This window comes from Corticium candelabrum, chromosome 13 (assembly GCF_963422355.1).
Source record: "Corticium candelabrum chromosome 13, ooCorCand1.1, whole genome shotgun sequence".
Taxonomy (NCBI): Eukaryota; Metazoa; Porifera; class Homoscleromorpha; order Homosclerophorida; family Plakinidae; genus Corticium; species Corticium candelabrum.
Window position 1 is genome coordinate 4,978,339 of NC_085097.1, and position 11,398 is coordinate 4,989,736.

The 11,398-nt window shown below is 48.4% G+C and overlaps 1 protein-coding gene across 1 annotated transcript in view; it reads right to left on the reverse strand.

Moving 5' to 3' along the window:
- Window positions 1–333: 333 nt before the first annotated feature.
- Window positions 334–11,398, reverse strand: part of LOC134188683 (fibrillin-1-like) — a 17,639-nt gene continuing 6,574 nt past the window's right edge. The window contains exons 19-38 of the mRNA XM_062656850.1: window positions 9,251–9,373; window positions 9,059–9,178; window positions 6,571–6,693; window positions 5,203–5,400; window positions 4,928–5,125; window positions 4,747–4,869; window positions 4,523–4,684; window positions 4,398–4,463; window positions 4,185–4,310; window positions 3,997–4,119; window positions 3,051–3,173; window positions 2,867–2,989; window positions 2,542–2,667; window positions 2,361–2,477; window positions 2,160–2,288; window positions 1,977–2,096; window positions 1,794–1,910; window positions 1,178–1,294; window positions 996–1,116; window positions 334–934 (exon numbers count right to left, since the gene is read on the reverse strand). Coding sequence (XP_062512834.1) covers window positions 541–934; window positions 996–1,116; window positions 1,178–1,294; window positions 1,794–1,910; window positions 1,977–2,096; window positions 2,160–2,288; window positions 2,361–2,477; window positions 2,542–2,667; window positions 2,867–2,989; window positions 3,051–3,173; window positions 3,997–4,119; window positions 4,185–4,310; window positions 4,398–4,463; window positions 4,523–4,684; window positions 4,747–4,869; window positions 4,928–5,125; window positions 5,203–5,400; window positions 6,571–6,693; window positions 9,059–9,178; window positions 9,251–9,373 — 2,849 coding nt within the window. The 3' untranslated portion in view covers window positions 334–540. The remainder of the gene's footprint in view (window positions 935–995; window positions 1,117–1,177; window positions 1,295–1,793; window positions 1,911–1,976; window positions 2,097–2,159; window positions 2,289–2,360; window positions 2,478–2,541; window positions 2,668–2,866; window positions 2,990–3,050; window positions 3,174–3,996; window positions 4,120–4,184; window positions 4,311–4,397; window positions 4,464–4,522; window positions 4,685–4,746; window positions 4,870–4,927; window positions 5,126–5,202; window positions 5,401–6,570; window positions 6,694–9,058; window positions 9,179–9,250; window positions 9,374–11,398) is intronic.

An 11,398-nucleotide genomic window follows, 5' to 3' on the forward strand; every position in this document is an offset into this window, starting at 1 on the left:
ACACCCGCGCACTGCTCCATGATTGGATAATTGCTTACGTCAACCGGGAAAGTTGAATCCATCTTAACATCTTACGTTACGTTATGAAAATCAATACAGTACGATACGACAACAAAATTTGCCTGTGTGATCTTGCATAACGTAAAGTCGTCTTACGTTACGTAAATCAGCCTTTAGTCTTTGACGCAAGAACGCAAGGCGACGCTGCGTCGCCTTACGTCGTTAATGTACACCAGGCATTATTGACAGCATCTAGAGAAAGGCATCCGCTAGGATAATACAAATAATCGAATGCATGCCTGTATGAGACCAAAAAATCAACAGTCTAACGTGTGCATCACTGACTTTCATGCTTTATTAGTAGCAATCATGTTCAACTTGTACCAATGCTTATGTGTCGACGTGTCTAGCAAACTCTCTATACCCTACCGTGCATCATACAGACTTCCCCTACAATTTAAAGTCTTGCCCTCTACCTCACCACGCATGCACAAGCCCAAATCAAGCGCGTCTCAACTACTTCATACAAATGCACTCAATTCAAGACAGAACGTGAATTTTCATGTTCATCATTTGTCCAACCGCCTTTTCACCCTTCTCTTCCCGTACATACGCCGCCTGTTGATCTAAATAGAATCCGTGGAGATGAACGTCGTGAACGCTTCCCGATTTCAAACCGTCGCGGAGACACACCGACCAAACGCCCATCTTTTCCTTCAAGTAAAACGTTTCCGGAGAGAATTCATCTACAATCTGTACATCGATTTTTCCGTGTTGCTGCTTCAGAGCGGGCTCGAACGACATTACACAGCTACCGGCCGGTTGATTGCCGCGCACGAATACCTCGTGCTCATCCAACTCGTCCGAAACGCTGCGACGCCGTCTCGTACAATTGCCAGTCAAACATGCAGTCTGGACACAGAGAGTGTAGTTTCTAAATCAATTGCATTTCTAGCATTCTGTTCTCGCCGGCTTTCTTCATTTTGTATGCTAACCTGTGCTTTTCTGGTATTTCGTTGATTTTGCAGCCGCATATTCCGCCGAGAGGAACCGAATCGGGGTTGATAAGACAGTCGTAGATACAATCGCCCGGCACGCACGGAGTAACTGGTTGGTCTAAAGCGCGCTAACAATCACCCGTACGTCTAAACAATAAACCCCGTATACACGCACATACCGAGACAAGTGTTGCCACTGAGGACCATTCCAGGCGGACACGGACATCGATACGAACCAGCCGTGTTCTGACAAGCGCCAGGGCACGGAATATCAGTCTCCATGCACTCATTAATATCTATAAATAATAAAGGATCCCATCACACCAATTAATTAATCAACACAAAGCCATTGCATTGTGAAAACTACGAGACTACATGCGATTTTCGTGAAACAAAGACAGAAGCTTACCACTGATTTTTGCTCCTAGAACACGCAATGATTAGACAGTGAGATGTTAGAAATACTAGCGAACACAGCAATCTAACACTAGCGCACGTCGTTGGCATAACAACCTAACGCGCATCGTTGGCCGATAACAATCTAACCCTAACGCGCGTCGTTGGCGATAAAAAATCTAACTCTAACGCGCGTCGTTGAAGATAAAAAAATCTAACTCTAGCGCGCGTTGTTGGCGATAACAATCTAACCCTAATGCGCGTCGTTGGCGATAACAAAATCTAACTCTAGCGCGCATTGTTGGTCGGTCGTTGGTCTATACTGGTGCGTTACTGTACCCTAACACTAGAGTATTAATAAACCACTAAAGTCACATCATTAGATATCAATCTTCTCACCAAGACAAGCGCCCGTCACTCTATCGTATCGAAATCCCGTTTGACATCGACAAATGTGATTGACACACTGACCAACAATGGTCGGACACAATCTCGTATTCCTCGTACAATTTCGGTCTGAAACAATTCAGTGCATCAGCTTTAGATAAGTCAGCGTCTCTACGTAACCGGCCGCGTATATACCATAGCAAATGTTTTTGTAGAGATCCCAGCCGCTTCGGCAAGAGCAACGATAGGAACCTCGTCTGTTCTCGCATACACCGTTCACGCCGCACGACGATACGTTGAGACACTCGTCCACGTCTATAATTAATTAATTAGACTCAATTAGCAAAAAGCGTATGGCAACTCACGCTCCCCTCTTACCCACGCATTCGTCGCCACTGGCCGAGACCTGGTATCCCCGCAGACATGCGCAGTAGAAACTACCCGGCGAATTGACACAAACGCTGTTGTCTCCACACGCACCGGGATCGCGGTAACACTCATTGATATCTGTGACAGAAACCGTACGTGTTTACGTGACTTGCTAACGAACACCGCACACGTGCATGCGTGCATACTTACCCAGGCAGTTGTCTCCAGAAAGACTGTAGCCTTCCGGACATCCGCACACGTAACTGCCGCTGTTGTCTGTGCAGCTGTAGCGACAGTCGTGGCTGCCGGTCGTGCACTCGTCCACATCTATTAACGAGACACGCACACAACTCTAGAGAAACGTTTGCTCGTCGGAGATTTCATGAAATACTTTGGCAGTTGCGGCCCGTCTTGTCCAGTTCGTATCCCGCCGGACAATAGCAGTGAAACGTGCCGTAAACGTTCGCGCAGTTGCCGTTGCCGCAGATTCTTCTCGTCTCGGCACACTCGTCGATATCTGAGCAAGACAACAACGGGTATGAGCTCCCATGCGCAAATTAACCTGCGAGTGGTAAAGTGATTATCCGGGAAAGTTAGGCATGCATGCTACATACACAACTGAACACCAGTCAACTGTACGAATCATGAATGACTCAATGCAAACACCTGTATCACGACTTTCCCGAATATTCACTCTACCACACTCTCCGTATTACCTTCGCATTGTGTGCCATCACTAGATGCTCTCGTGCCTTCGAGGCAGACGCACACGTAACTGCCGACCGTGTTCGTACACACGCCTGGGCAACTGTGACGACCTCCGACGCACTCGTCGATGTCTGCAAACGAATGATAATCGACGGAGCGCTCGAAAAACGACCGGTCGACAGATGGACTTACCGTCGCAACGTCGACGAGTGTAGCTCAGCTGGAATCCGACGTCACACGTGCAGTAGTACGTTCCCACTTGGTTGTGACAGGTGCCATTCGAGCAAGTAAGAGGTAGCGCACATTCGTCTACATCTAGAAAGACATCAAAACGGTTAGTAAGCAAAAACTGTAAAAGGAGCGACTACAGTATCCCCTCAACCGCCGCAGTATAGACTACACGTAGCACCAGATGCCGGCTGCTCCTTCCACCGACTGTAGACAGGCTAGAAGCGGACGCTACCGCTTCTACAAATTTGTCTCAACTCCTGTTGGCAACGCCGGCAAAGGTGGTGAACAGCATACCTCCGGCTGGGTGCTCCCGCCCACCATTCGCAACGCTCCCCTCGCCCTGGAGCCTCCCTTTAAACCAATCGGAACAGTTTACAGAAGTTGCTGGAGTAGTACGAGAAGTCGTAGTAGTCACAAGACGTCACGTGCAAAACCAGGTTGGGGATACTGGAGTCGCGCCCGCCCTGTGAAATATTCAAGTCTGGAAATTTAGAACACAACACAATACAAGAATTAAACATAACAACAGCTAGAAATACAGCGGAGCGTCTCGTCTGTTCTCCGGTAGCCGGTATTCTCGCTAACCCGGATATAGCAGTCAAAACTATTTACCCATATAGTACATCTTCCCTTCCGCCACGCTAACCCGGATATATTAGTCAAGACTATTTACCCAAGTCCCGTATATTACAAAAGCAATCTAGGCAACCAATCGATTGGCGTAGAAAGTTTTCAAGGTTGTGCAACATGCTTATGCTTTGATGCATTTGGGAGTGAAAATTATTGAAAGACCATGGCCCCTTGGCCCCACGGTTCTGACGCCTCAGTTCCCCAACGCGGCCATTTGTGCACAAGTTTGACTCGACATGTCGAGACCTTGCTTTCCCCGCGTGTCTAAGCAACATACCAATACAATATTTGCCGTCTGCTGACTCTTCAAATCCGGTCGGACAATAACATCGATATGCTCCATCCATATTGACACAATCCGCATTGGCGTTACACGGATTTGCCTCACACTCGTCTATGTCTATTCAGAACATGACGCCAAATACACATTCAGTGAGTTTGAAAAGTAAGTATGATACTTCATACCTACACAGCGGAGTCCGCTGGCGTCTAATTCGTAGCCAGTTCCGCAAACACAGCGAAACGAGCTCTGTGTATTGATACAAACACCGCCGATACAAGGACTAGGCTCTTGCGCACACTCGTTGATGTCTAGAAAAAAGCGTTTTAATCGAACACACACACACACACACACACACACACACACACACACACACACACACACACACACGTGCGTACCGATGCAATTGTCGGCGGCTGTACATCCAATGCCGGGCCCTCTTGCGCAGAGACGCCGATACTCATCTAGAGCAACGAATGTGGCGTATAGCCTTACACCGCAAGCGGACCTCGTTTGCGCTTACCTGTACCATTACGTGGACACGCCGAACAGAAGCCTGTGCCATATCCCTGAGGTGCAGCAGCCGAACAGCAACACTGTGTCCTCGTGTAATACCCGGCCAAAGTCTCCGAACACGTTTCGTTAATGTTCTGCACTCTGAGATGACAATTCGCCTCGCGAATTTCTGCAATTTCGCACACAAAACGCGTCAATTCGTTTTCAATTTCGGCATCGGAACAAACTGACCGAAACAGAAAGTCCCGCTCTCGTCGAGAAGGTACCCATCGGGGCATGTGCAGTTGAACGATCCGGGAGCGTTGACGCACACGCCCTCTCCGCATACCTCCAATATGTCACACTCATTGCGATCTAGACAACACACGTCGACACTCTAGGACAACTACACGCTCACACACCGTTCTCCTACCGACACACTGATAGCCAAACTCGTCTATCTCGTAGCCAGGATCGCAAAAGCAACGGTAACTGCCGAACGTGTTGACGCAGTAGCCGTTGCGACAAACCCCGGGAAGAATGACACACTCATTGATATCTTCAAACACACCGGAAACGATGTCCTGCGTCTGACCGGGCCGGTCGCGTCCACAGAGAGCGCGAAATTCGCCTAAAAAGTTAAAACAAAGGTTTGAAATTGAATAAACTGGACTGTGTGCCAGTCTGTGGTTGTGTTTGAGAGTGTACCGGTGCCGTTCTGGGGACAGCTGTTGCAGTCACGGCCCCACGCGACGCCAAGACTGCAGCAGCATTCGCCGCGTCGCATCGTCGCGTTTATGGCCAGTTGGCATCTCTCCAATATTTCCAACTTGTCGTCGCCGGATCCGGTTTCGATTGTCGAACCGATATCGAGCTCCATCAGGTAGCAGAGATCCTTGCGCATGTCTAAAATAATGAAGAATTTCAGTCACTCCGTTGTTGTGCTATTGCATGGTTAGGCCATATTACTATAACAAAATAAAATTGTTGTTGTATGCCCAAATATCCGTGCGCAGGCGAGTTTTATTATACCGACGCGTGAAAAACTACGTATACTGTAGCGCGTTTGGTCATGTGACGTATGACCGAGCGACCTGCTAGGCAACGGCGTAACACGTAATCGCTAATTGAGGCAAACACGTGACCGGATGTCAGTCACCATTTCACGCACTTCTAGTTGACTCTGACTAATGACATTCAAGCTGCAAAGGTATGGTACGTGGAGGATTAGCATTGTAGTGCTTCTTCATAATTTATTTTTATTATTAATATCTAATTTGATGCACAGAAAAGTACCAACTAAACCTCATTTAATTCAACCAGCATTTATTCCTTAATTAATTAAAAGCCGCATGCAAACAAACTGGTAAAGTTCAAGTCTGTAATAAGTAGGTACTATGGCTAGTTCACAGATCTCATTGACCAAACGCAGCGTAATGTAACGTAACGTAACGTAACGTAACGCAGATGGCATTCGCACAATACGTTCGTTCAACGTCGAATCTAGTTTAGCGTACGCTGACGTTTGGTCGCGTGACTTGAGTCTCCTGCATGCTTCTCTGGACCTTTACTCTTTAGTCTTTTTTACTTCACGAACGAATCTGTCTCTCAGGGACTCCCAGATGCGGATGCAGTCGTCAACAGATCGACTCTCTCAAACTGCAAACATCTCTTTACAAGCATTTTCCTTAGCGTCTTGACGTGCCACAAGCAAGGATATTGTCTAATAGCTTCTATATTATATATAATGAGCTTTTCTTCCATTTTCAGGAATGTATGATTGCGTGCTGATTTGTTCAAACCCTATTGGTCAAACGTCCGCTCAGTTACGTCAAAATGACATGACGACACTCGCAACGTTAGGTTACGTTACGTTACGTTACGTTGATCCAACGTAAGGTATGTGAACCAGCCTTTATATACAACAAAGTTCACATGCATAGGTTTTAAATTTTAAATACAATCTAATTGAAAACGCGCCCGCCGGTCAAAAATTGGTGAGCGCGCTCCTGGCAAAAACTATTTTTATTCTTATGGCCTTATCTGAAGCTTCTGTAGTATAACTGTTTGTCTTACCAATGCACACAGACGAGTTCTCGTTGAAGTCGTGGCCGGGCGGACAAGTGCAAGTGTAGTTGCCGACTTGGTTGATACACCTGCCGCCCTGGCAAAATCCAGGGATAGAGCATTCGTCGATGTCTAAAATAAAACGTACAAATGTCAACAGAATAGACTAGTAGCATGCAGTGGCGGAACTACAGAGTGGCACAGAAGGCACACCCCACCCACCCCACCCACACCCATACACACACAGACACAGACACAGACAGACATACACACACAGACACAGACACAGACAGACATACACACACAGACACAGACACAGACAGACATACAGACAGACATACACACAGACACACACAGACAAACAGACACACAGACAAACAGACACACAGACACACACACACACACACACACACACACACACACACACACACAGTGTGCGAAATAGTCTTTGACTGACCACCGGACATCATGTCCTGTCAATTTAAAATTTGCCGGACATTAGAAACGTCTGGTCGGACATTCAAATCCTGGCAAATACTGCTTATCACTTACAATTCATCATATATACATATAGATATAGATTTTCTTTTATCAATACATTTTCTCTATTCTACTATAGTTTTCCAACCCCAACACAACTATCTCAAATCAGCCCCAAAATATCTTCCCTACTCTCAAATGCTAGTCTCTCTAAAACCATCTTAGAATTATAAAGCCAAAGTTTGATGGACAACTGTTGATGGAGGTGTGAGGTAGCTTGGCTAACGGTCAGGTGGTTATGCAGTGCTGATCTCCGTGCAATTGAGTTCGAAACGTCGAGGCTGTGACAACCAAAGACCAAAAGTTTCAACCACAAGGGTTATATACATTCTTGCCGGGTTCAATGGACACCTGCTTGGGAGTAAAGACCTTGCAACACCTCCTCAAGAAATGTAGCAATGACACGTTAAGCGAACGTGTACACACACTGATCCCACCACATCTTTTTCCAACATCTGAGTCCACCACACTGGATATACAAGCACAAGGAACAAAGTGGTCTGGGTGGAGGCATATGTTTCCCCATTCAGATCTAGTTACTGTAGTGGATCAATTCATGACAATTATCATGGGTTGCCGCCGTAATTCAAGGTTGGTACACGTGTCCATGTATTTGTGTTTCCAAACCAAATCACTTGGAATACACTGCACGTACAGGTTGATAAAGGACACTTGCCACTGCAGCTAGCTCGAGGATGCCTGACCAAGTGCCAGGTTTCATGACTCTAGATGACACTTTGAAGCTGCATGCCTTTGATAAAATAGTCATATGCATGCAATTAGTACAACGCACCTGAAATATTACTAAAAAAAGTCTGACTAAAAAGTGGCCATTGTTTGAGATAGCAATGAAGAGAGAGACAGACTCATCGCTTGCTCGACTCTGCCCTGCTTGGCTACAAACCCATCTGCGTAAGTTTCTGCATGCCCGGTCTAGCACAGCCAGCCCCTCCTTCTTTTGACTTCCGTTGGCGTGTCGTAGCTACCCAGTGAGTTTTGGAACGTCATCTTCGTCCGTATATGCGCCATACCTCTAGACGTGGAAACTGCAATCGTTCCAAGAACATGCATTACGCTACGCTAGTGGCAGCTATTTAGTTCAAGGACTTCTTGCTATCCTATCAACCTAATCATCTTCAGGTTCTTATAGCTCCTACAGAAAACATTACACGCAAGTATCTCTGAGTTTCCTATTTGCCGCGTTCACGGTGTACCGCCCGTGGCTGTCCGCTGCACTTTTGTTGCGCACCTCGGAGCCCCAGCGTGTGTAATTGAGCGCCCACATCCGGGATTTGACAAAATACACGTTCAGCTATACAGTACAGTACACGTACGACGCGTAGCTGTTTGCGTTTGTTTCGTGCGCGAACTATGAAAACTACATTTTTTGACATGGCACTGGGATGTGCTATAGGATGTGGGTTGCTGATACGGAATTCGACACCTGCCGCTACGCCACCGGACAAAATGTCCGGCGAAATCACGAATGGCCGGACAAATGCTTCGTTCGGTCGGTAAATGTCCGATGTCCGGCCGTTATTTCGCACACTGCACACACACATACACAGACACACAGACACACACACACACACACACACACACACACACACACACACACACACAGACACACACACACACACACACACACACACAGACACACACACACACACACACACACACACACACACACACACACACCACCACGAGTTCAGGACAAAGTATATAGACATGTGACCGTGTTTCTTCTAACTGATGTACGTGTATGTTTCAAGGGTGCAGTGTAGCAATGTCGTCATGTTTCCATGTTTCGTTCTTTCTGTTTCAGCAATAAATTAATTCCGCGTTCTGTTGTTTGGTGACGTCACATTGTCGGGAGCCTAAAGCGCGCGCCCTCAAGTTTGAGAGTCCCCGGATCCCCCGCCACTGCTAGCTAGGTCTATGATCTCTGACTATATACCTATGCAGACGTCGTTAAACACGGTGAAGCCCTCAGGGCAAGAGCAGTCGTAAGAGCCGTTGATGTTTATGCACGTTCCTCCACGACACAGGTCCGAGTCTTCTATGCATTCGTCTACATCTGTAACATACAACAAACATCTCTAGTTCGGTAACAAACCCAGAGATACGCCGTGCGTTCTCGTGAGCTTACCTTCGCAATGCGTTCGATCGAAGTTGAGAGCATAACCCTCATGCGGGCACGTGCACTCGAAGCTTCCGAAATAGTTTACGCATTTTCCATTCCTACAAAACCCGAGAGCGCACTCGTCCTTGTCTACACAAGATGCAGTAATCAAATCAAAATAACATCACACTACAACAACGCCAGACTACATTCAGTAGTCCCATTGTGTCTTCATGCTATTTGGTTTAAGTCAGTCAAAGTTAAGTCCTTCACTCTGTCAAGTGTCTGTGCAATCGATATTGAGTGACAAGTCAGCAGTTACCAAATTTGGAGATACAAAAGAGTTAACATTTGACTGATTTTTGACTGAACTTCGGTTACCGATTATGTATATAGGTCAGCTACAGTCTAAATAAATCTATTTGTGCATTTAGTCCTAGCACCATGCATAAAGTCTGATCATCTTGTATCATAGAGAGTATAGTTTCTGCTTGACGTACTGTCACGCGACAACTGGTCTTAGCAATAACTGGTCCGGGGATAAAGCTAGGGCTAGAGTCAAGGTTAGAGATTAAAATTAGAGATTAGGGTTAGAAATTAGAGTCAGAGATTAGGGTTAGAGATTAAAGGGTTAGAGGTTAGGGTTAGAGTTTGGAGTTGGGGTTGGAGTTTGGGGTTAGCGTTCTGGGTTGAGGTTGGTGTTCGGGGTTGGCGTTGGCGTTGGGTAGGGTTGGAGAGTTGGCATTCGGGGTGGGGTTGGGGAGTTGACGTTCAGGTTTGAGTTGGAAAGTTGGCGTTCTGAGTGCGGTTGAGGTTGGCATTCGGGGATGAGGTTGGGGTTGGCGTTCGGGGTTGGAGTTGGGGTTGGCGTTCGGAGTTGGGGTTGGCGTTCGGGGTTGGGGTTGGGGTTGGCGTTCGGGGTTGGGGTTGGGGTTGGCGTTCGGGGTTGGGGTTGGGGTTGGCGTTCGGGGTTGGGGTTGGGGTTGGCGTTCGGGGTTGGGGTTGGGGTTGGCGTTCGGGGTTGGGGTTGGGGTTGGCGTTCGGGGTTGGGGTTGGGGTTGGCGTTCGGGGTTGGGGTTGGGTTTGGCGTTCGGGGTTGGGGTTGGGGTTGGGGTTGGGGTTGGGGTTGGGGTTGGCGTTCGGGGTTGGGGTTGGCGCGGGGTTGGGGTTGGGGTTGGGGTTGGCGTTCGGGGTTGGGGTTGGGTTTGGCGTTCGGGGTTGGGGTTGGGGTTGGGGTTGGGGTTGGGGTTGGGGTTGGCGTTCGGAGTTGGGGTTGGCGCGGGGTTGGGGTTGGGGTTGGGGTTGGGGTTGGCGTTCGGGGTTGGCGTTCGGGGTTGGCGTTCGGGGTTGGCGTTCGGGGTTGGGTTGGGGTTGGCGTTGGCGTTGGCGTTCAGGGTTGGCGTTGGCGTTCGGGGTTGAGGTTGGAGTTAGGGGTTTGAGGTTGGGGTTTGAGTTTGGGATTGGGGTTGGCGTTCGGGGTTGGGGTTGGCGCGGGGTTGGGGTTGGGGTTGGGGTTGGGGTTGGCGTTCGGGGTTGGGGTTGGGGTTGGCGTTCGGGGTTGGGGTTGGGTTTGGCGTTCGGGGTTGGGGTTGGGGTTGGGGTTGGGGTTGGGGTTGGGGTTGGCGTTCGGGGTTGGGGTTGGCGCGGGGTTGGGGTTGGGGTTGGGGTTGGGGTTGGCGTTCGGGGTTGGCGTTCGGGGTTGGCGTTCGGGGTTGGGTTGGGGTTGGCGTTGGCGTTGGCGTTCAGGGTTGGCGTTGGCGTTCGGGGTTGAGGTTGGAGTTAGGGGTTTGAGGTTGGGGTTTGAGTTTGGGATTTGAGTTTGGGATTTGGGTTTGGGATTTGGGTTTGGGGATTGAGGGATGTAGTTGGAATCCAGAACCACTTATGGCAATACTGACCAACTATGGCAACCACAACTAGTCCGGGAGAACCAGATGTTGCAGCTAAAAGTAGTCTTAGACCGGTTGTGGCAGCCATAGTTGGTCCTCCCAAACCAGTAAAGGCGGGGGACGAACTATAGCGTGACAGTGCAACTCGGAATTTCTTGAAACAACCCGTCACTTACTCCTTTCCTGTATGTGTCGTCCTGTCTCTCTATTTCGTCCACTACATATGTTGAACACACACGAAGTCGTCTGCACTCACGCGTGTAACACCGTACATAAACACTACACA